Here is a 25,564-nt window from a genome sequence, read left to right on the forward strand (position 1 = left end):
AGGGGAGCCTTACAGAGAGAGTTAAAGAGCGATAGGTCGCAGCTAGCTAACATCATAATTAATGGTGAAAGGCTAAGACCAAGAACAAGACAAGGAAGTCAATTCTCATCACTTCTATTCAACATTGTACAAGAGATTCTAGTCAGGGCACCTGGGAGGAAAAGGGGGAAGGGGCGGAGGATGGAGAGAGAGAGAGAAAAATGCAACCAGGCTGGGAAACGAAGAAGTGAAACTATCTCTCTTCAAGATGACATGATCTTATAAATAGAAAAAACCCTAAAGAATCCACTAAAGACTACCAAAATTAATAAATGAGTCCAGCAAAGCTGTGGGATATAAAATCAATACACAAAAATCAACTATATTTCTATATACTAGCAATGAACAATCCAAAAGTGGAATTAAGAAAACAATTATATTTGCAATCCCACGGAAAAGAATAAAACAATTATGAACAAATTTAACAAAAGATGTGCAAGACCTGTACTCTGAAACTATAAAACATTTTTGAAAGAAATTAAAGAAGATCTAAAGAATGGAAAGATATAACATGTTCATAGATTAGAAGACTTACCACTGTTAGGAAGGTGCTACTGCCTGAATTAATCTACAGATTCAGCTCAATCCCTACCAACAATTCCATCTTGCTTTGTTTGCAGAAATTGACAAGCTGGTCATAAAATTCATATGGAAATGCCAGACACCCAGAATTGTCAAAACAATTTTGGAAAAGAAGCACAAATTCAGTCACATTCCAATTGCAAAACTTACTACACAGGTGCAGTAATTAATCAAGACAATGTGGTATTGGCCAGACACATAGATTAATGGAATAGAACTGAGTGCCCAGAAATGAACTCTTACATTTATGGTGAATTGATTTTTGATGAGGCTGACAAGATAATTCAGTGGAGAAAATAATCTTTTCAACAAATGGGGCTGGAAAAACTAAATATTCAGACAAAAGATGAATTTGGACCTCTTACTTATACCATACACAAAAATTAACTCAAAATGGATCATAGACCTAAATGTAAGAGCTAACATTGTAAAATTCTTAGAAGAAACCCTGACAGTATATCTCTATGACACTGGATTAAGCAGTGGTTTCTTAGATATGACACAAAAGCACAAATGACAACAGGAAAAACAGATAAATTGAACTACATCAAAAAACTTTTGTGGGGGCTTCCCTGGTGGCGCAGTGGTTGAGAGTCCGCCTGCCGATGCGGGGGACCCGGGATCGTGCCCCGGTGCGGGAGGATCCCACATGCGTGCGGAGCGGCTGGGCCCGTGAGCCATGGTCGCTGAGCCTGTGCGTCTGGAGCCTGTGCTCCGCGACAGGAGAGGCCACAACAGTGAGAGGCCCGCGTACCGCAAAAAAAAAAAAAACCAAAAAAAACAACTTTTGTGCAGCAAACTGTATCATCAATTAAATTTTAAAAATCCACAGAATGGGAGAAAATATTTGTAAATCGTATTATCTGATAAGAGACTGGTGTTCAGATTATGTAAGTAACTCTTCATACAGTAGTGAAAAGACAATTAACCCACCTTTAAAAATGAGCAAAGGATCTGAATAGACATTTTTCCAAAGAAGCCATAAAATCTGCCAATAAGCACGCGAAAGGTTGTTCAACATCCTTTAGGGAAATGCTAATTCAAACCCCAATGAAATACCACTGCACGCAACTAGAATGGATAAAATAAAAAAGACAGATAACAAGTGTTGGTGAGGATGTGGAGAAATTAAGAGCCCTCATGCAGTGCTGGTTGGCATGCAAAATGGTGAAGCCCCTTTGAAAAATATTACAGCAGTCCTTCAAAATGTTAAACACAGAGTTTCCGTATGACCCAGTAATTCTACTCTTACGCATATTTCCAAAAGATGTGAAAACATACATGCACCCAAAACCTGGTACACAAATGTTCATAGCAGCATTGCTCATAATAGCCGAAAAGTGAAAGCCATCCAACTGTCCATCAACTGATGAATGTACAAATAAAATTGGGTGTATCTAAAATACGGAATATTATTTGGCAATAAAAAAGAATGAAGATCAGACAGAGCTACAACATGGATGAATCATGAAAACATTTTGCTAAGTGAAAGAGGAGAAATACGACATTTTGCATGATTTCATTTACATGGAAGTCCAGAAGAGGCAAACCTATTGAAACAGAACGTATTAATAGATTACTTGCCTCCCAGGGTATAGAGTTTCTTTCTAAGATGATAAAAAATATTTGAAACTTAGATCGTGGGAATGACAGCACAAAACTGTGAATATACTAAAAACCATCGAATTGTATCAATTAATTGGGTGAATGTTATGGTCTGAGAATTAAATCACTTACAAAGAAGTTTCATAAAATGAACTTGATGGGCTTCCCTGGTGGCGCAGTGGTTGAGAGTCCACCTGCCGATGCAGGGGACGCGGGTTCGAGCCCCGGTCCGGGAGGATCCCACATGCCGCGGAGCGGCTGGGCCCGTGAACCATGGCCGCTGAGCCTGCGCGTCCGGAGCCTGTGCTCCACAACGGGAGAGGCCATAACAGTGAGAGGCCCGCGTACTGCAAAAAACATTTAAAAATTTAAAAAATAAGTAAATAAAAAAAAAACATGAACTTGATACCTTTAAAATAATTTTTTTGAGAAGCAATGGGCCTTGGGGATGAGGTGGAGCTGCGTATGACTGCTGGCTCTCCCACCACTAGCTATGTGGTCTTTGGTAATTTTCTCTACCATCTGGGCCTCGATAAATGGTAGCTTTTATCATTCAAGAGGAAGGAATATAAAGAGAGATGGGACATGAAGCCTCAGGGTTACAAAGAAGGCAGAACCAAAGTGAGCCTCTGGGATGAAAGAAGCACATCCAAGCCTATCATCTAGACTTTGATTCTTGGTCCTTGTCTGTTTCCCGGAAGAATGTGTCTTTCCTAAGTATCCCACCCTAGAGCCCTGTCTTGCCATGGGCGTTGACCTCAACTCTTCCAGTAGGCAAGAGAAGCATCCCTCCCATCAGACAGCAAACATGTGCTCCTCCCTTCATCTCCCACCCTTGGCTAGATTTACAGCAAGAACACAAGCATTTCCAGTATTAACAGAATGGAGGGAACACAAGAAGGACGCTGACAATCAAATTCCAGGCCATTTTCATCCTACGCTGCTCATTTGGGAAGGTCATTTTCCCCCCAGTGCCTGTAAGGCATTAGATGCTTTGAGCTTTACATTCTCCACAGTGTAATGAAAATAGATGTTGAATGCTAACACGTAAACATATGTATCATTCATAACGCATTCAGATGTTTTTCAGTTATTCATGGTCCCTGAAAGCTATCTGACCTATCGTGCATATAATATACCCAAGCAGTGTTTATATCAGAACTACAGCCTCGGTGTACGCAATTCCAGCTCCTCGGCATTCCCGTCTATGGAATTAAAATTAACTGAGGCAGTGGTCATTAAAAGTTACATGTGATTTCCATAAAATTATCCATTGTATATTGCCCTGCGGTGGAGAAAGAAGGTTGCATGGGATTGCCAAACCCGACAGAACACAATATGTTTGCTTTCTGATGAGGGTGATGGTGATGATTACTCTTTCCTAAGAATGAATTCATTTTTTTCCCCAGATAATTGGCGGTCTTGGACTTACTTTTTTCTAGAGGAATAATAACTTAGACAGCCACCCCCTTTCTCTTCTAAGTCCTGCTTTCTTAAAGGAAAAAAAAAAAGACAGACAGAAAGAAAGAGAGGCAGCTAGTATTCTGGGCTTAAAAACACCACATTCTCCGTATTGGTGCTTGAATAAATTTGCATGTTAACATGAATGGCTCCAACTTAAAGAATGTAAAATTAAATGAAATTTTAATTCGAATCCAAGATGGAGAAAAGACACGTGTAAAAACAACAGATTGTCGATCTCGTTGAATTTTTTCAGGAACCAGATTAGGAAAGACATCAACACACACACACACACACACACTCTTGGTTTCAAAAAAGGGTGGCACTCAGAGGAGACCGGTGGTGCCAAAGAGGAGCCCCCCACCTCACAGGCACTGCGAGTATTTACAGATCACAGCACAGATCCTGAAGCTCCGTTTCCATGTCTGAATGCCACCATAAAACTCAGAAATACGACTCACAATCACCTCCGTACTTTGGAGGCCCATCCAGAGAAAATGAAATGTGAGGAAGAGTGTACGAGCAGCTCAGGCACATACAGGCATGGATATGCCTCTGCCAGCCCTAAGGGCCATCTCTCGATGTATCCTTGCATAGCGGTTAGATGCCCAGACTGTCACAGACTCACCTGGGTTGGAATCCCAGATCCACCCACCATTCACTGTCTGGGTGAGCTCTGGTCAACAACTTAAGCTGCGGACATACCTTTCTTCAGTAGTTTTCATTTACAGAAAAATTGCTCCAGCCTCATCAATTTATTTCGAGAGTAAAACGATACAGCGCGCTGAGAACGGTGCCTGGCCCGCGGCAAGGACTGAATAAAGGTTCACTGTCATTGCGCTGGTTGGTCTGGTGGTGGTTGCTACTGCTATGCGACGTGTAGGTGACAAGAGTCCAGAGGACCCGGGTCTGAAACGGTTTCTTTCTTTCCCGACCTGCCCTCCCATTTCATCCAGACATTACCACTTGGGAAGGAGAGAGAAATCAAGTCATGGGAGGGGCCTGTTCCCCACAACCTCTGCCCACGGGACACGGAGAGACGTCATGCTCTCTTTCCGCCCTGTCCCACCGCTGTCGGCCCTTCTCACAGCCCAGTCTCCATCCGCGAAGGCATTCCCAGTGAAATGACAATAGGATCTTAAGAAAAAAAAAAGGAAAGCAAGCACCAGGTGCCAGCATCTTACCGCATCCTCAGTCCCACCGGTTCCCAATTTCTGGACCAGAGACTTGTCACTCTCCCTCAGCATCTTCTCCCGAACTTTGGTTTCATACTCAGGCCGGGGGTGCTCCTAAAAGCCAGAGACACAGAGTGGTTAGTAAACAGGCGGAGGGCCACCTTGGCCCGCGGGGTATGGCCAGACACCACGAGGACAGGAAGTCAGGTCACGGGTTCAGATGCTATGGGACAAGGGCTGCCACACTACACACGACCACGAGGCGTCAAGACCAGGGACACACTGTGGCGGGAAAGGGGGACACACACCACTTGTTATCACACTGGAAACCAAACCTGAGCACGTTCCTGGGGGTGGCGCCAGGGTTGAGAAAGGAGAGACGAAGCATTAACGAGGAGCTGATACAAAAAGGAGCCGCTCCAGTGCTGCACACAGCAGTTGGCCCAAAGGCCCGGGGGCTACCTCTGGGCATCCCACTGTCTATCCTCAGGCCTCAACTTTAAGTTGCAATGAGCCAAATCCCAGCTGGAGAAACAGATGTGCCCCCCCCGGCCGGGAGTCAGGGCCAGGACCAAATGTCTTCCCTGCGCCATTCTTCTGCAAGCCAAAAACGGCCGCCAGTAAACATCACAGTTGAAGGTGCCCACAGGGAATCTTAAAACTCACTTGCCTGGACCTGTTTGCTATTCAGCCTTGGTGAGTAACTCACTGGCAAGCACGCTGATGCTCAGGAGACAGCGCAGGGACACGCAGCAATACGAACCTGCATGGTGAGTCACCAGGCATGGGAACGAGTGCCTGGGTGATCAGAAAGACCACGGCCCCATCAGTGCAGACGCTGCGGCAGGAAGACGCATGACTTACTTCAAAGAGAACTTAACAGCGTACACCCGGCCTCCTGCATCATTTACCGAGAACTCCCAGGCAGGGATTCCAGAGCTGGCTCCCAGCAGACACAGAGAACACACATTCCCTCATCACTGCTCAGGCCTCAGAGATCCTGAAAGCCAACGAGCTGGACTCCTGACCTGTCTCTGGCTTTCCCGAGACATGCCATGATGCTGGAGAGGAGAAACTGTGCACGTGACTAGTAAGAATAACCAGTACTGGGCTTCCCTGGTGGCGCAGTGGTTGAGAGTCCGCCTGCCGACGCAGGGGACGCAGAGAGGAGCCATTCCAGAGTTCTGAAGGCTCTCCATTATCACCCGGGCTCCACAGTGCAGTCCCAGCCTCGGAGGTGGGACCTTCTCTGCCTGCTGAAACACAGCTGGTGGAGTCTCCCCCTCTCAAATATTCTAGAGTTTTATAGCTTACACGACAGGTAGTTCTTGATTACGTCATCTTCCTTTATTGTTTCCTAGTTGTTTTGCATGTGGGAATCTTTTTATCCTAAGATAAGAATCCACTACCTGGTCTCCATTATTTTGTTTCTCGCAGCAATTAGCACCGTGGGGAGAACACAGAAATCTCTCAACGCTTGCGAAGTTCACTTCATTTTGTCTCTCCCCTTCATCCATCCTCCAACGCAGCATATCCTAATGTGTGTGCCAGGAGGGTTTTAGCTAAAAAAGGATTCCAGGGTCTAACAGATTGGAAAATACCATACATTGTGTCACCTGAGAGTCACAAGGAGCCTAATAAAAGCTCTGAGAAGTTCTCCTGTAAAGACACATGCTGAATCTTCTTCAACCCACCATGTCCCACAAAACTTTCGCCTCCAACAATTAACCTCCTGCAGAAATACTTTGAGAAATGTGCTGTGGCTTCTGAAATTTGGTTGCGTTTCTTCTATGTTATTCCTATGGAAGATTTTAACTATAGAACTAAAGCCGTGCCTTTTTGTACCATCCTCTGGATTCTAAAGCCCTTCAAGCAAGAAGTGCGTCTATCCTGTCATCCTCAGCAAAGGAGCTGAGGGGCCTTCCCTGCTGACTGTAAGATGCTCCTGATCTGCCCCTGACTTTCCGAAGACGTGACATCACGTAGAGGAGTGTCCTCACATCCCTCTTGTGGTGGCTGTGGCCCACTTCACTGCATTCTGGGCCCCAGCTCAGACCCTCCTCATCTGTTTAGAACAAGCTGAGAGCTCTTGGCACGCAGACAGGAGTCCGAGGCTCTCAAAGCAGAGTGTCAGGCTGCTCTGCTTTCCAACCGAAGCAGGTCAGACAAGGATCGCGTTGCTCGCAGCCAAGAAGATCGGGTGAGGTCACAGGATTCCTCAAAGGCAGGGACCTGGACAAATGAGCGCCTGGCCAGAGCAGAGTCTGGACCCCGTGAGGGCTGCTCCAATACACCCAGCCTTAAACACGGCCTCCCTGGATGGGGTCTGACGCCAAATCATCACAAATACATAAACCCTCCCGCCAAGGCTCTGGAAATATTTTGCAAAGCTACTTCCACCTGGTTGCTCCCCGCAGGAGCTGGCCTGAAAGAAGGCCCCAGGCCAGCACAGGACCAGCCTTCGCTGATCGACAGAGGTAAACCCGGAGAGGCAGTCAACAAATGTCTCCAACAAGGAGTTACCAAAGCATCTACTGCGTTCCGAGCTCTTGGGAGCTCTTCTTCAGGCTCCGAGGCTACGAACAAGGAGCTTATCTCCAAGTGGAGGAAGGTGACAGCAAGCCAACAAACCCACAAATAAGAAACCAGCAGGCGGGGATGAGAGCAACAGAAGAAATGTCAGGCTGGCTGCTTCAGAATCGGGATTGGGGGAAGGCCAGCCAGAGGAGGGTCATGTTCTGGTTGGGATGGAAAAGCTAAGAAAGGTCAGGGCAGGTGGAGACTGGAGCCTTCCAGGCAGAGGGAGGAGCCAGTACAAAGCCTGGAAGGAGCCCAGGAGAGAATGCAGGCCCGTTGAGAGAATGGAGGCTGGAAGGTCTGGGAGGAGAAGCACGCCACCACGCGCTGCGGGGAGGCAAGGGGTCTTGCGTCCTACGTGACAGGAAGCTGTCGGGGCAGCTAAGCCTGACATGGTAGACAGGGGCGGGAGAGAGAGGGATGGGAGGACATCTGCATTGAGACCACCCTCTCTGAGGGGTCCCAGGGACACGCGGGGCCTGAGTGCAGCAGGGAATCGGGCAAGAGAGGCCACTGAGCTCAAGGCCATCCCATCTCAGAGCGAAGACTCCTGAGGTCTGGCAGGCCTCCTTCGACGGCCTTCAAAGGGGTCTCTCGGGCCATCCCAGCCGGTTCCACAGGGAGGCCCCTGGGCCAGGGGCTGCTGCCCCGGGAGGTGGGTTCTCCAGTCCCCTTCTCCTCCTCCGCGCTTTAAGCCCCGCCCCTGCTGCTTTCCTTGGCGTCCCACGTGGTGTGCGCACCCCAGGCGGGAGGGACAGAGGGTGGGTGGCTCTGGTCTCTGTGCGAGTTAGCACCCTCCCCCCAACTCCTGAAGGGCTGCTTCCTAGTGAAGACCACAGGGTAGAAGCTGTCTGAGGGTTACAGCCATGGCAGGATCCCTGAGACCTGGAGACAACATGTGGTTAAAACAGACAAAAAGCTCTCATCATGACCTTCAAGGACCCCTGCAACCTCCTCCCCGAAGCCCAGGTGGTGTCTGCGTCCTCTTGCTCCCCATTTGAATGTGGGTTAAATCTGCCCACAACACTTCATTTAAGGCCTAGGGCAAGTCACAGACGCCTTCCAATCCTGCTCTCCCTGCCGTCCCATGACCTGAGGAGATACAGTCGGGACCCTCCCTGGCCTAGCCACCAGCCTGCATTTGTTGCTCTGCCCGCCCCCACCCCCCAACTGTAGCCCAACCCCTGTTCCCTGCAGCCAACTAGACCTTCCAGGTATCCTGCTGACTCTGAGCCACACCCTGAGCTTCCCTGGATCAAGGCTCCTGTCGGCTGTTTCCTCCTGTGGGTACCCATTCCTCCCTTTGCTGCTCACTAAAATTCAACCAGTCTTCAAAACCCTGATTTAAAAACAAAACAGTTTTTAGACCGGAAGGAATTTCTCTCAAACTCACCGTTGTATTCTAATTATTCAGAGACCAGACAACCCCTTAGTTGAATGCAACCCTTTGGAGATGCTCAGAGACCGTGCCTGAGAGAGTTCCATGTCCCAAACCAAAACCTGGTCCACAGGAGGTGCCCGATGTGCACGTCCAGACTTAACTCAACTTAAAGTGTGCTTAATATCTGAGTCCAAAATCTAAATACATGGAAGGAAAGACACAGCTGCCCTCCCTCCTCTCAACCATGCCTGGCCCTGGGCTTGCACACGGCACGGGGGGGCACATCCTCGATGCTGCAGAACTGACCCGCCCCCAGTAACCTCACACAGAGAGCCCGTCAGGACCAGCTCTTTGCGCCAGGGGTGAACCCAGGCTTGGCCTGCGCAGGAGTTACTGAAATCACGCCCCTCCCAGGAAGTGACCATGGCTCATCGGGTTAAACAGGAAACCTGGCTGCAGAAACCAGAATGGCTTAGCATCCCACTGCTGCCAGGGGCTGAGACGTCAAGGGCACTGTGTCATAACGGATGCCTTTCTCTGTGTGAGTGTGTTTACACTTCCTCTTTCACAGGCAGACCTGCTGGCCTCCTCAGCACTACTCAGAAGACACACTTAGCTTGTTTCTGTCCCCACACAGGCGTGGATGCCAGGCTGCTGCTTCTTCTCTTCCCTCGAGACCTCCTAGGCCCTGCTGTAGGAGAGGAGGACCTGTGCGCCCACCACCTTCCCACACCCGGCCACAGCTCTCTCCTCTCTCTCTTTCTCCTCAGAATCAAATCGAACCAATAGGACAAAATCACCCACACAGTCCGACTTCGACAGCTTTTTCGACTGGAAGCCCTACTTTGGCCATCTTTCCCCAAGAAATGCAATTGCCTTTATTGTTCTCTGTTACTCATCTTCCTACACGATACACAACTAATGCGTATCGTCTCTGAAGTCAGAATTCGTATGTAGATCCTCTCATTTGCCACGGAATCCACGATGCTGTGAGCCTCCGGGTATCTGCTTAACGCACAGGACTGGGATGGAGTGAATGTGTGAACTCAATCCATGGTCATGGAATGCCCACCTGCTCAAAGGCAAGCTGACGACTTGGAGCTTTAAGGAGAGGAGAGGATGTCACATCACAGACAAGGGAGCCACACAGCCTTGAGAACAGGACTAAACTGGGGATTTCACTAGCTTGGTCACAAAGCATCAGGGTCACAAAGCCAGAGGTCCCGAGTCCAAGGAGAGGCACATCAATGAATGAGGGAGAATCCAGAAAAAGTCTGCTCCCCGCACAGCCGTCATATGCTCTCAGCCAGCCTACGCACATGTTACTTAGGCAACTGGGGGCACCTCCTGGTGCTCCGGACACTGTCCTCAGCATCTCATCGACACTGCCCACGGCGTCGGGAGCCCCTACCCGATATTCACGTTTGCTGTTCAGGCAATGGCAGCGCACGGGAGAAGATAACCGTGAGCAACCAGGCCCACACTGGTCATCGTCAACTCGCCGACATCAAAGGCAGCCCTAGTTCTCAAAGGAGCCCCGAGGGAAGGTCAATTTGTTTCATCCTTTAAAATCATCTGTCCATACAACTAGACTCTGGAAGAACCTACCCTTTCCCTTAGCTCACGCTCCTGTTTCACACATGCTCTCCTGGCTGACGGGGTACTGGATCAGTGGTTCTTTCTTCCTCCATATGCATCAGGGCAACTGAGACCTAGCACCCATGCCTCCCCTTGACCCTCAGCAGGCTCACAGAAGCATCCAGACACGTCCGTGCTCTGGGGCACGTTCTCTGGCTTCACGCTCTCGAGCACCAACAGGACGGGAGGTGGAAGAACATTGAGTTAAACCTTGAGGTCACCACGAGGCTTGCTTCTCATGCCATTTTTTCCCAGAGAGGGTCACAAGGACATCTGGCTACCCGTCAGGCCCAAAGTCTTACAGATCAAGAGAAGAGAGAGGATTTCAACTCTTGGCCTCAGTGCCCATCAACCCTGGCTTGGCCCATGGAGCCAAGCTAGGAAAGGGGCCACAGTGAGACTCGGCAGGTGACTTGGCTGCCGTGATAGCAAATGTAAGCAGTTATTTCACTCAAGACAATCTATTTCCAGGGGCAAAGCAAAGCAAAGACCCAAAGAGAACTCACTTCTTCCTCTTCTATGCCAGTCAGATCCCAGAAGTAGCCCAGTCGCATCTGTAATCGCTTCCAGTTTTCGAGAAACATGGTAGCTTAAAAAGAAAGGAAAAAAATTCTGTTAATTCTGAGCACCCTCAGGGCTCCCCAAGGGAGGATAAACTTATAAATTTCAAATTTAGGGACTTTCTTTAAAGCATCGATTCCCTTCCCCAACCCCAACTTCTAGCTGGGACAACTCAAAATACTCCACATCCAGGAGAGCCCAAGAGATATATTTAAAGGGACACACACACACACACACACACACCCTTTTCCCTACTTCTAGGTTATAAGAAAAGGGTAAACACGGATCTCAATAAATGAAGGAAGAACGGAAGGATAAAGGAAGTAAGAATGGAAGGGTTTGATGGTTTGTCGTCTTCTATGACAAACCTCGTCTTCCCTATACGTTCCCTCTTCCTGCAACTTCCTCAGCACGCTCGCTTTTTTCTCCATCTTTCCGTCCCCAGCACAACTTCCCTTCTCTGGGCCCAAATCACCTCGTTCTGAGGTTGTGTAACATCCCCGAGTAGTTCTACCTGAGTCCAGGGTCTCAGTGTCCCCGCCCCTCATCCCGCATGCCGCTGGAAGACTCAACTCCCCGAAGTGCCATTCACTCATTCTTCCATTTGTTTAGCAAATACTCGTTGAATGCCTACCATCCCGACACATTGGTTAGCCTGCCTTCTCCAACCACAGCCCTTGAAGGGCAGCCCAACATGCTCCGGAAAGAACCAGCCCCCTCTGCTCCACAGGCATGGCTTCTTATGCCAGGATTGGACACCTGATCCAGAGCCCACTCATAGGCCAATCGGATTCTCTCTTTTGAAAACTGAAACTAAGAGACACAAAGACAAGCAGAAATGGGACAAACCATGCAGCACGTGAAAGAAGGAGAGCGGTTTCTGATTCCTCCTTCCGCTCCAGTTGCCTAGGGGCCTGGCTATACTTAATTTCCTGCATCCACGAGCTTGCTTCTTACTTTCTTATAATCTCTTATTATTTAAGCAAGCTTGAACCAATTCCCTATCAAAAAAAACCCAAAAAACAAAAGAACAGCCGACCTGAGGTACCTGAAATATACAAAACAATGTTCTAGACATCGTGAGGAAGACTAGGTAAATCTGACGTGGATTTTGCTCTCAAGTTGTTTAGTCTGTGAGAAGAGATTTTACGTAACTACAGTACAAGGTATAATGTGATCAGGGCCTTAAGAATGACACAGATAAAAGGCTGTGGGCATGCAGGAGAGAGGGTGCCAGCTGCTGGAGCATCTGAGCTGAGTCTGGAAGAGCAATGGCATTTGGGCAGTGCAGAGGGGCAGGGAGAGGGGGGATCCCAACACACACCCCCAAACTTACACTGGGTCCCTATTGTCTAGATTCTTCCCTCTGGATACAGGGACCTTGGGTATCTGGCCCAGCCCATCTGTCCACATCTATTCGCACCGCTTGTCAACACACACCTCACACCTGCATTGCTGACGAGGGCATCGCCTTGCTGTCCTCTTCATCCCCAGCTTTTGCAAACTGTCCCCTCTCCCACGCTACCCTCCAGTGCTGTCCTCCTCCGTTCCTGACCAGCTCATCCTTTCCTGACCGAGTCCCCTAAGATCAGCCTCCCAGGCGCCCGTCCCTCCGCACTCCTAACACCCTTAGATCTGGTGCCCTGGAAAAGGAGGGGGCGTGACAGTCCCTGAGGCCACCCCTACCTTTCTACACCACCCCTGGTAAAGGCCTGGGCGCCCTCCACTACCTGCCGCACCGGACTGTCGGCTGCCATTCGGGTCTGCAGCGTAGTAACAGGACCGCAAACGCTTCTTCGGCTCGTACCTGCCTCTGTTCACCTGGGAACAGCACGGGGCAGAGCAAAACAGACACCCACCTGCTGGCTGAACGTATGGTTACTTAAAGCTACATTTGTTTCACTTGGTGCTATGATAGCTACTAGCTACACCGTGATACACGGATCTGTATCTTTTCTCCCTGGGATTTGAGGCCTTGTCGGGTGGGTACCCCACCTCCCGACCCTGGCCTTGGCCTGGGGATGGTCTCCAAACAAGGGGTACGCCCCTCCTTTTCCTGCGCTGTTCTCAGTGACTGAGGAGGGCTCTGCACACAGACCGAGGTCTCTGTGAAGGAGAGAAGTCAGACTGGGAACAGAGGACAGGGCAACAGAGTCACTGAGGGGGAGTCATGGGGACACAGAGGACCATCGCGACGACGGAGAGCGGCTCACAGCTCCTGGTGGGAATCACGGCCAGGCACCACTCGGAGAGCTCTGCATACACGTCCCACTGACGGTCACGAGAACACTAGGGTGCAGGTATCACTACACCCGCTTGAGAGACGAAGACAGTGATGCTCCAAGGTCGAGGACCACCCCTGTCCCAGGTCACTCAGCACCTTGACTAAGAGGACTGACTTCGGGGACACAGGGCTAGTCACGCTGGCTGGCACAGGGCGGGACTGGGACCCACGGTTACGACTGTCTGACCCTGAAGTCACTGTCCTTAACCTCGTCCCTTTACTTCTCCCTTCCCTACTTTTCAATAGGGCTTCACCCTCATTCCAAACTTCCCTGGAGTTTGAAGCCAGAACCCCCGAGGAGCTGGGCCAGACTGCTCTGCTGGTCCCGGGTCCTGCTGACCCATCTCAGGGACCCCTGTTTCTGCCCCACCAGCAGCCCCATCGCTCTCTCTCCGTGGAGAATCACTTCTTCTCCCAGCTTTCTTCCTAGCAGGCTTGGGCCCTGGCCCAGGCCCACCCAGCACAGTACCACTGATCATGATAATCATGTAATGAGGGGCATTACCATTATTTTCTTTAAACATCTTTATTGGAGTATAGTTGCTTTACAATGGTGTGTTAGTTGCTGCTTTATAACAAAGTGAATCAGCTATACATATACATATGTTCCCATATCTCTTCCCGCTTGCGTCTCCCTCCCACCCTCCCTATCCCACCCCTCTAGGTGGTCACAGAGCACCGAGCTGATCTCCCTGTGCTATGCGGCTGCTTCCCACTAGCTATCTATCTTACGCTTGGTAGTGTATATATGTCCATGCCTCTCTCTCACTTTGTCACAGCTTACCCTTCCCCCTCCTCATATCGTCAAGTCCATTGTCTAGTAGGTCTGTGTCTTTATTCCCGTCTTACCCCTAGGTTCTTCATGACCTTCTTTTTTTATAGAATCCATATACCTGTGTTAGCATATGGTATTTGTTTTTCTCTTTCTGACTTACTTCACTCTGTATGACAGACTCTAGGTCCATCCACCTCACTACAAATAACTCAATTTTGTTTCTTTTTATGGCTGAGTAATATTCCATTGTATATATATGTGCCACATCTTCTCTATCCATTCATCTGTCGGTGGACACTTAGGTTGCTTCCATGTCCTGGCTATTGTAAATAGTGCTGCAGTGAACATTGTGGTACAGGCATCTATTGCGATGATCATATGGTTTTTTCCTTCAATTTGTTAATATGGTGTATCACACTGACTGATTTGCAAATATTGAAGAATCCTTGCATTCCTGGGATAAACCCCACTTGATCGCAGTACATGATCATTTTTAATGTGCTGTTGGATTCTGTTTGCTAGTATTTTGTTAAGGATTTTTGCGTCTATGTTCATCAGTTATATTGCCTTGTAGTTTTCTCTTTTTGTGACATCTTTGTCTGGTTTTGGTATCAGGGTGATGGTGGCCTCGTAGAATGAGTTTGGGAGTGTTCCTCACTCTGCTATATTTTGGAAGAGTTTGAGAAGGATAGGTGTCAGCTCTTCTCTAAATGTTTCATAGAATTCGCCTGTGAAGCCATCTGGTCCTGGGCTTTTGTTTGTTGGAAGATTTTTAATCACAGTTTCAATTTCAGTGCTTGTGATTGGTCTGTTCATATTAAAAATAATAGTAAACATTTAACAAGAAACATTTACTCTTATTTTTAATTGTAATTTGTAGGCAGCCACGCCTAGGGGATCTTGGCTGCTGTAACCAAATACACAATCACATAAAACACACAGCAAGGCTGTTAAAATAACAAAACCAAACCCTAAGCCACAAAGCGCTGACACAATCCCACCGCATTTGCTTTCCCTCCACTGCTGCTATGTGAGAGGAAGAGAGGGGAGCTGCGGGTGGTGAAACAGTCGTGAACCTCAGAAGGGGTGGGAGGTATCTATTCATCCAACGCGAGAGCAGGGAAGGTAGAGCTGAAAACCAAGTTTCCCCACAACAAGGAAGCACACATCCCAGGAGAGGTCTTGAGGGATTGTGGACCAGAGTCAGGAAGCTTCAGCTGCTCAGTCACAGTAATATTTGCCAGACAGATTCATGGGAATGAGGGGCGCAGCATATCAAAGCATGGGTGCGTATTTTGCGCTCCGATCGGTTCAAGATTGGAGATGGATTTGGGGTGATTACAAGACACCGCCTTTTGAGAAGCAGGCACAGAGCCGCCTGGCACCGCGTGGGTCACAAGCTGCAACTTCAGGTTGTTCTCCTGACCCTTCCTGTGAACAGTTCCAGAGCTACACGGCCACAAGTGCCCTTTCCTCCGACCCCCTGCCCCTATTCTGTGGGCTGACACTGCCCACATTCCTGGGCAGTGGTCATGCTCCCTGGGAGAACAGAGTCTCTGCTAAACACCTTCCTCGGTGGCCTGGTCACGTGGGAATCTTTCCAGCTCGGTTCTGTCTCCACCCACGTAGAGGTGCCCGCAGGAGACAGAGGCCACTGGGACCAGTTCTGGCAGCGGTGCTAGAACAGACCTCGCCTCTCTCCTGGTCACACTCCCGGGATGTGTGACTCACGGCCCCATCCTGGTGTGTCCTCCAGGCCCCCTGGAATCACGGATAAACCTAGCAGCTTCTGCAGCAGGACAGTGGCCCTGCCGGTCTGTAATCCAATGGGAAAGATGAGGGCCTGCACTGGATGGATGAGTGAAAGGCAGGCTGCTACTCCCAACAGGCTGAAACATATCCCCTTGGTCCCTTCCTTAATACCCGTGGGTGTGTCTCCTTAGAAATGTTCCGTGACCACGGGGTGGTTACCCAGTTTGTAAGAATAGAAGTGTGTGTGTGTACACATGTGCATGCGTGTGCTTCTAGTCAGATAGCTGTGGCCCAGAGAAAGGTTATTACCCCAAGACTCTGGGGGCAAGGGAGGAGGAGGAAAATGAAGGAACTATTTGTTCCTTCCGTCAGAGATCCCTTGGGTGAGAATATTGAAAACATCCCTCTGGCATTAGGTAAAATCTCTGCAGTCTACACTCACCTTGTCCCGGGAACTGCACTGAGCGTGGAGGCAAGAGACCAGGTCTGGGCCCATCTTTACCCCCAGCTAACTCTGTGACTGTGGCAGTCACCCCACCATTCTGAGTGTGACACCAAATGACATCTAGGACTTGCCATGTCTTAGGAGATGTACCTGGAGGTGCCTATGAGTGTGTGAGGGGTTTTCAAAGCATGCATGGATGGGTTCAATCTCCAAATAAATCCTACATGAGATTAATACCAGATTCACATTACTCTATCTCTTTAAAAAATATATTTATAAAGCCACGGAGGATATTCTTAGTTCTATTCACATGTATGAGTAAAGTAGAGAAATCTATTGTCCCTAAAATGCTTTTTAAGGTATAAGGACCAGGGCTTCCCTGGTGGCGCAGTGATTGAGAGTCTACCTGCCGATGCAGGGGACACAGGTTCGTGCCCCGGTCCGGGAGGATCCCACATGCCGCGGAGCGGCTGGGCCCGTGAGCCATGGCCGCTGAGCCTGCGCGTCCGGAGCCTGTGCTCCGCAACGGGAGAGGCCACGACAGTGAGGGGCCCGCGTACCGCCAAAAGAAAAAAAAGAAAACCAAAAAAACCCCAAATACTAAGGAAGTAAACTGACGGATATGGGCTTTAGAGCTTGGTCACTGTACCTATTTAAAGGTACCCCCCATAGAAGCAAGCCTCATGGTGACAACTTACCCCACAGAGCCATGAAGATGGAGAAGAAGACAGTGGCAGGGTTGTCAAACAGGTGGCTGGCCTGCGCCGTTCCACAGGCTGAGCTGAGGTTCCAGTAGTCACAGGACTTGTCACACAGGGGACACATGGTGAAGGCGTTCTGTTGGTCACACATCTCTTTGCTGCAGAAGACAGAGGCTGCTGGGTCAGGGGGGCTCCAGCAGGACCCTTCCCAAGCCCATCACCCCCAAAACAGCTCCCACTTCCGAATCCCTGGTTGAGCTTACCAACTCCCACAGCGAGGCGTGTTAGAGAGTTGGAATTGGGTTCTTCCCTTCGGAAGTGTTATTCTTATATCTTGTCTTAAAAAAATGAATGGGCTACCTTTGGAGATATGGAGCCCCCTGTCACTAAAAGTGGCCCAACAGAAAGTTAATGACCATCTATCAGAGATGCTGTTCATTGGACAATGCCACATAAAGTCCATTCAAAATGTGCTGAGTCTACGGGGCTGGTGGGGCGCATCAACAATCGTGAATAAATCACCCATCGGAGGCGAGATTCCATTGCTCCATTCAAGCATGGGCTGTCTCGTCAGTGAGTAAGGCTGGTCACACAAGGAACGAACACGGGTGTACAGCTGAACAAACACAACTCCTTCCCCTGGAAGGAGAAGCCACGTGAAAAAGAATGGAGTCAGGTGGCTGGAAGCCCACTTCTAAGTGCACCAGCCACGTGACCGTTTGTAGAAAGGGAATTAGTAACCTCAACTTAATGAGAATTATCACAGACCTAGAGAACAAATGTATGGATACCAAGGGGGAAAGGGGGGGGCTGGGATGAGCTGGGAGATTAGGATTGACATATATACACTACTGACATTATGTATGAAACAGAGAACTAATGAGAACCTGCTGTAGAGCACAGGGAACTCTACTCAATGCTCTGTGATGACCTAAATGGGAAGGAAATCCAAGGAAGAGGGGATATACGTGTAAGTATAGCTGATTCACTTTGCTGTATAGCAGGAACTAACACAACATTGTAAAGCAACTATACTCCAATAAAAATTCTAAAAAATAAAAAAGAAATTTTTTTAAGAAAAAAAAAAGAATTATCGTAACCATGAAATGGGATGAGGGAGGCCAGAAGAATAAGGTAAATTCTTCCAAAGTCTAGATTCCAAGATACTTGGAGAACAAACTAGTCAAATAACCATCGCCTATATTCTCACCTATTTTCAGGGTATTTCTGTTACAGGACTCATGGATGTATTGGAAATCCCATTCATCCGTTAGGCGATTAGCTGGACCCAATTAATTTAGGTTCATCAGAGTGCTTGTAAATAAGAACCGAAGTATTCTCGGACCTAACTGGCTTCCCCAGTAACCCTCCACACTACATTCTGGTAGGAAAATGAATGAACTCATCACTCTGGTGTGTCATATTCCCCCCGGGGGATGGGTACATGGCTAAGCTCATGGTTTTGGGAAAAAGGGTGGAGAACTGGCAATTTCATGAAAATGAAGCACTGGCTGTTCTCACAGAGCAGCTGGAGCCACGGTGATGGGGCCGCAGGGGACCCCAGGCTGAAACCACAGCTGGGTTTCCTCCGGAAACAGGCAGCAGAGGGCGCTACCGAGCACGGTACAGTCGGAGGCCGCTGCCGGCGGAGGGAGCTGGTACCTGGATGCTGAAGCCCGGGATTAGATGAAACCCAGAAGCCGGCAGGATGCCTGCGTCCAGCTCCCCATCGCTAAGCAGTCGAAAGGTTTCACCGAGGGCTGTCACTGTCTGTCAAGTCCCAGCTTTCAGGCTTGTTTTTAATGAGCCACGGCAGGGAAGGCCTTCTGTGTGAGAGAATGGAAACTCTACGTCTCCGGGGATAAATCCCAGTTCCTCCACTGACTTTCCATTGGCAAGTGTCAAGAGCGGCGACTCGCTCACATAGACAATATTAAATAGTAATTTCTTAATAATAAGTTCAGCCGTGCTAGCTTCGCCTGGGCGTGCGCTTGTTGGTAACCAGAGAGTAAGGTTCATTTTAAGTCTTCTGGGTCAGACACATGTTGGCTGCCTGGTGGAGGAGTTGCTGCTTTTGGAGAGGAGAGCACCTCTTAGAAAACAGACTCACGTGGAAAACAGTGGGTCTGCACAAAGTCTAGTAAAGAGCTTTGCTTCTAAGCCATTTCTGAGAAGACATGAGTCCTTCTCATATCTTTGCTGCGGAGGGTTTTTTTTTTTTTACACATATAAGGGTGTAGAATCCTAGAACACCTAATCTCAATCAAAACTAGTTAATGCTGGGCTTTCCCGGTGGCGCAGTGGTTGAGAGTCCGCCTGCCGATGCAGGGGACACGGGTTCGTGCCCCGGTCCGGGAAGATCCCACATGCTGCGGAATGGCTGGGCCCGTGAGCCATGGCCGCTGAGCCTGCGTGTCCGGAGCCTGTGCTCCGCAACGGGAGAGGCCACAGCAGTGGGAGGCCCGCGTACTGAAAAAAAAAAAAAAAAGGACTCTGTAGTCTCTGACAGAGGCTGCCTCTAGACAAGCTGAAAGATGGGGGAACCTCCCCTAGAACTGAAGTCAGGTCTGGGGCATTCACTAGCTGCATTCACCACAGATTCCTAGTTCGAAGTAACAGTGGCTATAAACGCAATGGTGTATTTCTTCAATCTATCATTTTCTCTACGAAGCAGAAGAAGGTTGATGAATGGGCTGACCATCAGGTGAACCAAGACCCCAGAGTGGGTGGTGTCCTCAATGAGTGACCCAATGCTCACAGGTCAGGCGACACAGAGCTGTACTAGCCACAAAGGGAGGCAATTATTCAGGAAATTCAGACAGAACATCTGCTATTAAGGTCTCAGGTCTAAACTAACCAATTTTTGAAAATATGGTTTAGATTAATTAGCTTTAAAAAAATGCTCCAGTCTTTCCTAGGCGTGTAAGCAAATGGAGAACAAATGCAACCAACCCCTTGCCAAGTCAAGGAAGGTTCTATAGATATATCGTGCACATATGGAATTATTATTTACAAGTGACGCTTGTGTCTCACATATCAAAGTTCTTGGCGATAAAAGGTACCATTTAAAGTTCCACGTGATGTAAATTTTCTGGTTTTGATACTGTACTGTAGTTATATAAGACATAATCACTGGCGGTAACTGGATGAAGGGTGCCCTGGGCCCTCTGCACTATCTTTACCACTTCCTGTGAATCTATACTGTTTTCAAAATAAAGCTTTTTTTAAAGTGATACACAGATACTAAATTCCAGGCTTAATGCCGAAATCAGAAACCTTTATAATAATCCCAGGAAGAGTGCAAGTTTTTAATCACGCTTAGGAGTGGCTGGTAGACACAGACCCTAGAAGAGTACGAATTCGTTTGGATTCAGTATTGGGACATAGAGGCTATTCCTCTGTTAATGAGGATTGGGAGTTTGTGAGTTTTTGCCGGGTGTAGAGCTCGGGCTTTTGATAGACATACAGTCGTGATTAAGGAGCAGTTCTCCAAAACATCTTTATAGTGTGCTTAACTTTTTCTATTTCCACCTTCTTGATTTGCCCCCCCCACTCTGAAAAACTGGCAACCAAACTTTCAAGTTTTATAACAGCCAATTTCAAACTCTTTTGTTATAGAAAGTTAAAAAAACAGTTTAAAAAAAATTTACCACAGATTCCAGTATGCGAGTATATACGTACCCGCTCCCCACAAAAACACTTGTATCACTAAAATAACTGTCATGAAACAATTCTGATACTTCCTTCTCGTGATGACTACTAATATTATGTTTCATTCTACTCTGTCCTACCTTATTCTAGTTCATTTAAAAGGTAACGATTACATTGATTCTATAATCCACTAATGGGCTGCTATCCACAGTTCGTAAAACGTCACACACTCGAGGATGTCTGCAATGATAATGATCACGTTTTACACGCGTCTAAACCCGCACGCACGTGAGTGTCCATGCATGTGCGTAAATAAATGGCTTTGCAGCTTGTGTAGACCATGGTCATTTCCAGCCGCAGTGGTCACCGTCACATGCATTCCCGTGTGGAGAACCAGGGCACAAGTTCTAAGTCCTGACGTAAACCAGCACACAGATGCCCTACCCGCTGCACTGAGTTGGCTCGAGGTGCATGGTATGGAGTCCTCAGCTTGGATCAACCTGAGGCCCAGCTCCCCAGGGATCACAACCGGGCAACTGAGCCGGGTTTTTTTCTGAGACTGAACCAGCTGGGGCCAGTTGGAGCAACTGGGCTGCAGAGGAGGGTAAGAGCCCTCAGGAAAACTGCACCGCTTACTGGAAAAAGCAAAGACCTTGGAGCAGGTGGAACTCAAATCCCAACCCTGACAATTATTAATTGCCGAAGTTGGACAAGCGACCTCAGGTAGCATCCATGTCTCCATCTCTCTGAGGTGAGAATACCTATTGACAACACTGATCTCTACAGGATCAAAGAAACAAAACACAGAAACCACCTAGCACCATGCCTGGTACAACTAAGACCAGGAATTTGGTAAGTACTCGTTCTTCCCTCGTGCCGCACAAGGCAGAGCCCGGAAGACATAGGTCCTGTGACAAAGCTCACAGAATGCCAGTCCCGAACCCTGAACGGATGACACCACAGTTTTTATACACAAACATATCCAAACCCTTGTCTCTGATACCAAGGTATTGAGCTTTATTCTAACTACTGACACGGCCATCTCCAGTATCCCTAATCTGCAAGAGCTTTTCTATAGAGTGACATAATGGAAGATCACCTGGTTCCTGCCACTGGTGGATACGCTTTCCTCAAAGAGCACAGCTCTTGCCCATTTCTTCAGGGTGGCCCCGACTTCCCCCATCCCTAACCCCAACTGTCGTGGACACCCACAGACTGCCCAGTGTCCCCATTCCCCAGGCTACTGCCCCCAAGCCACAACTGGTTGACCCAGAGCCTCTACCTAAGCCAAAAGGAGTCAACAGGACTTCTTCACTTGGGACCAATCGAGTATAAAGCTCTCAGGTATGACACCCGTGAGCTACAAGCAGCAGTGTTTACATCCAATGGAGAAACTCTGCAGTGAAACAAATAAATACTAGAAATAATCAGAGACGGGCAGTAAACAGAAGGAGTCCCTATTTCCATAGTCCCTTGGGCTAGCCACGTGCCTGCCACTGGGTCCCCTGAGGGCCCCCCGAAACCCTGAGGATAAATTCCCTTTATCTGCGTACGTTAGTTCACATGCATTTCTATCACTTGCAACTGAAAGAGTATTAAAATACACAAATGAGGGAATTCCCTGGCAGTCCAGTGGTTAAGACTCCCCGCTTCCACTGCAGACAGCCCAGGTTCAGTCCCTGGTCGGGGAACTAAGATCCCGCATGGCTCGAGGCATGGCCAAAAAAAAAAAAAAAAAAAAAAAAAAAAAAAAGTAAAATGCATAAAGAATGCTTCCGTTTGCAAAGCCAGTTCTGTAGATGGCAAGAGATTTAAATTCTAAATATTGGTTAAGTGTCTCAAACTCTATTTCCACATATATTGATTGATTCAACAATAATTTATGAATACTTTGCCGTCTGCCAGACGCTGTCTACTTTAGTCCTCACAACACCACCATGAAGTAGGTGTTATTATGACCATTTCACAGCCAAGGAAACCAAGAGTCAGGGAGTGAGGTACCCAGTCACGTAGCTACTATGTAACACATTCAGCCCTAAAGGATGCTCTTTTTAAGTCCCTATTTTCTTGTAGGATCTCTGTTCTCCATCAGGATCAACCTTTGTTCCATGTCTTGGATCGCCAAGAGTCCCGCTACAGGGCCTGTCACCTCCTGCAGTCTCTGACATCCTGAGACAGAGCTGAGGCTTCCTCAGCTCCAGAGCTGCCTGCTTCTGCACACAGCCTCACAGCTTTTTATCCCAGCAGCGTTTGACCACATAGATGCCATCTCTGTCCAATACCACTCAACACTTCCTGCCTTGGGTCATCTGGGAAACCAAAGGGAAAAAGTCATGAAATTGAGGGGAAAAAAAAAGCTTTTCTCAGGCATGATTTCTTTTTCATCAGTTTTCAGACCCTGCCCAATCAGACGCTGGTCCTGGAGAAGAGCTTGACCAGGAAAGGAAGTGGCCACACCCAGCATGGCTCTGAGCTGTTCCCAGAATCTGCTGCTCCCAGACCTCTCAAGAGGGAAGTGACAAGTGACCTGCTGCGTGGTAAGGAAAGCGGGAAGGAGAAGGACAAAGGGTGAGGCTTTGGAAGGAGGCGTCTGAAATGTACAATGTACGTGCAACTGGGGTGAAACTCCAAACGACTGACACGTGAGAACTGAGCCTTTTCCGTTAAAACCAACTCACCTGGGAATATCTTCTTCGATCGTTGCACATCCATAAAGAAACACGATGACCCCGATGACGGATGATGGGATGAGGAAGGATGTATATAATCCCAGCCAGGCAAAGTACAGTCCAATTTTTTCTCCAAAATACTTTCTGGAAAAGGAAGAAAACAAAACATACTGAGAAGACCATAGAGCTTCCTTCTTTCTGTTTGCTCTAAACCTGAGAATGGGTTGAAAGAAATGGAAAGGGACAGAAGTTACATGGGGAACAGGGGACCTCAGCACAAGGAATCAACAACTGGTCTTTTCTGAAATGAATCACATTCCATTAGAATCACATATACACACCTGTCCTGGCTGTTCGTGTAAAGTAGCTGCAGGAAGGAATCCAGCACTAACAGCAAGCTGAAAAAAATGCCACACGTTTTGGCATCTTTACCAGACAAACATGAAGAACATATCGGCATTTCATGAGTGCCACAGTACTCAACCCACAGAAAAACACACCTTTTTGAAACTAGCTTATTTACACAAAACACACAAATTTGGGGGCATGTATACTGATATATACGGACGAACAAAGATGCACTCATAGAAAAATGACTAGAAGAAATTCGATAAAATGTGAGCCATGGTTTCTTTAGCTGATGGGATTATGGGTGGTTTTTATTTCTTTATTTTTGTTTATCTTTCTGCATTTTTTAACTCTATTTTGTTCATGAATTACTTCTAAAATAAAAAATGATTTCTTTTAAAAAGAAAAGGTACGAACCCGTATCTTTTTGTTCCCCACTTCATAAAGTTAGTAAATGACCACATAAAGCCTCTAAAACGGGGTTTTCCTTTTCCCTTAGATGAATATTGATTATGGATGCCTGACGAGAAAATACAACCCACAGAGGAGACGTATATTCTATTTCTCACGAGCCTCCGATATAAACCACAGGAGGGAACAGCCCACCCATTGATGGAAGGACTAGAGAATAAGAGGAACAAATAAAATCTATGTATCCATCACCAGAATGCTGCTTCCACTTAGGATAAAGACACTGCCAGGAAATGTAGCTTCCACCCTAACAACAAAAATCTGTTAAATCAAAACTTTTCGTGAGGGCTTCCCTGGTGGCGCAGTAGTTGAGAGGCCGCCTGCCGATGCAGGGGACACGGGTTCGTGCCCCGGTCCGGGAAGATCCCACATGCCGCGGAGTGGCTGGGCCCGTGAGCCATGGCCGCTGAGCCTGCGCATCTGGAGCCTGTGCTCCGCGGCGGGAGAGGCCACAGCAGTGAGAGGCCAGCGTACCGCAAAAAAAAAAAAAAAAAGCAAAAACGTAAAAAACAAACTTAAAAACGGTCCGGGAAGATCCCACATGCCGCGGAGTGGCTGGGCCCGTGAGCCATGGCCGCTGAGCCTGCGCATCTGGAGCCTGTGCTCCGCGGCGGGAGAGGCCACAGCAGTGAAAGGCCAGCGTACCGCAAAAAAAAAAAAAAAAAGCAAATACGTTAATGATTACATTAAATATAAATGTACAAGAAACCCACTTAAAATATAAAGGCATATATAGAAAAAATGTAAAGGACTGCAAAAAGATATACCATGCCAACACTAATCAAAAGAAAGCTGATACAAACAAAATAATCTTCAGAACAAAGAACATTACCAGATATAAAAAGGGACATCAAACAATGATAAAATGGTCACTTCATTAAGAAGGCCTAATAATCCAAAACACATACAGTAAAATACGTGTGTCAAATGCATAGATCAAAATGCATGCAATAAAAACTGATAGAACTGAAAGGATAAACACACAAATCCTCCAGTATAAATTAGAGATTTCAACACTTCCCTTCAGTAGTTGACAGACCAAGTACAAAAAAGCAGTAAGGATACAGAAGACACTTCAAACCAACTTGACTGAGTTGACATTTATACAACACTCCACCAAACAACAACAGAAAATACGTTCTTTGCAACACACATTCACTAAGATAGACCATATTGTGAATCATTAAGGAAATCTAATAAATTTAAAATAATTGAAATAATAAAAATGTTGTACCGTGACCACAACTGAATTAAACTAGAAATCAACAGCAGAAAGCTGTCTGGAAAAATACCCAAATATTTGGAAATTAAACAATATCCTTCTATATAACCCATGGGTCAAAGAAGAAATCACAAAGAAAATTAGAAAATATTTTTGACTGAGGAAAATAAAAACACACATATGAAAATTCATGGAATGCCATTATACTTAGAATGCCAGTGATAGAG

The 25,564-nt window shown here is 47.6% G+C and overlaps 1 protein-coding gene across 1 annotated transcript in view; it reads right to left on the reverse strand.

Annotated features, from left to right (window-relative positions):
* ANO2 (anoctamin 2) overlaps positions 1–25,564 on the reverse strand; it is a 314,636-nt gene that overhangs the window by 144,847 nt on the left and 144,225 nt on the right. The window contains exons 10-14 of the mRNA XM_024733224.1: positions 23,306–23,440; positions 16,974–17,134; positions 10,965–11,047; positions 5,198–5,209; positions 4,872–4,976 (exon numbers count right to left, since the gene is read on the reverse strand). Of these exons, the coding sequence (XP_024588992.1) occupies positions 4,872–4,976; positions 5,198–5,209; positions 10,965–11,047; positions 16,974–17,134; positions 23,306–23,440 (496 nt within the window). The remainder of the gene's footprint in view (positions 1–4,871; positions 4,977–5,197; positions 5,210–10,964; positions 11,048–16,973; positions 17,135–23,305; positions 23,441–25,564) is intronic.

This window comes from Neophocaena asiaeorientalis, unplaced genomic scaffold (genome assembly GCF_003031525.2).
Source record: "Neophocaena asiaeorientalis asiaeorientalis breed wild unplaced genomic scaffold, Neophocaena_asiaeorientalis_V1.1 scaffold150, whole genome shotgun sequence".
Taxonomy (NCBI): Eukaryota; Metazoa; Chordata; class Mammalia; order Artiodactyla; family Phocoenidae; genus Neophocaena; species Neophocaena asiaeorientalis.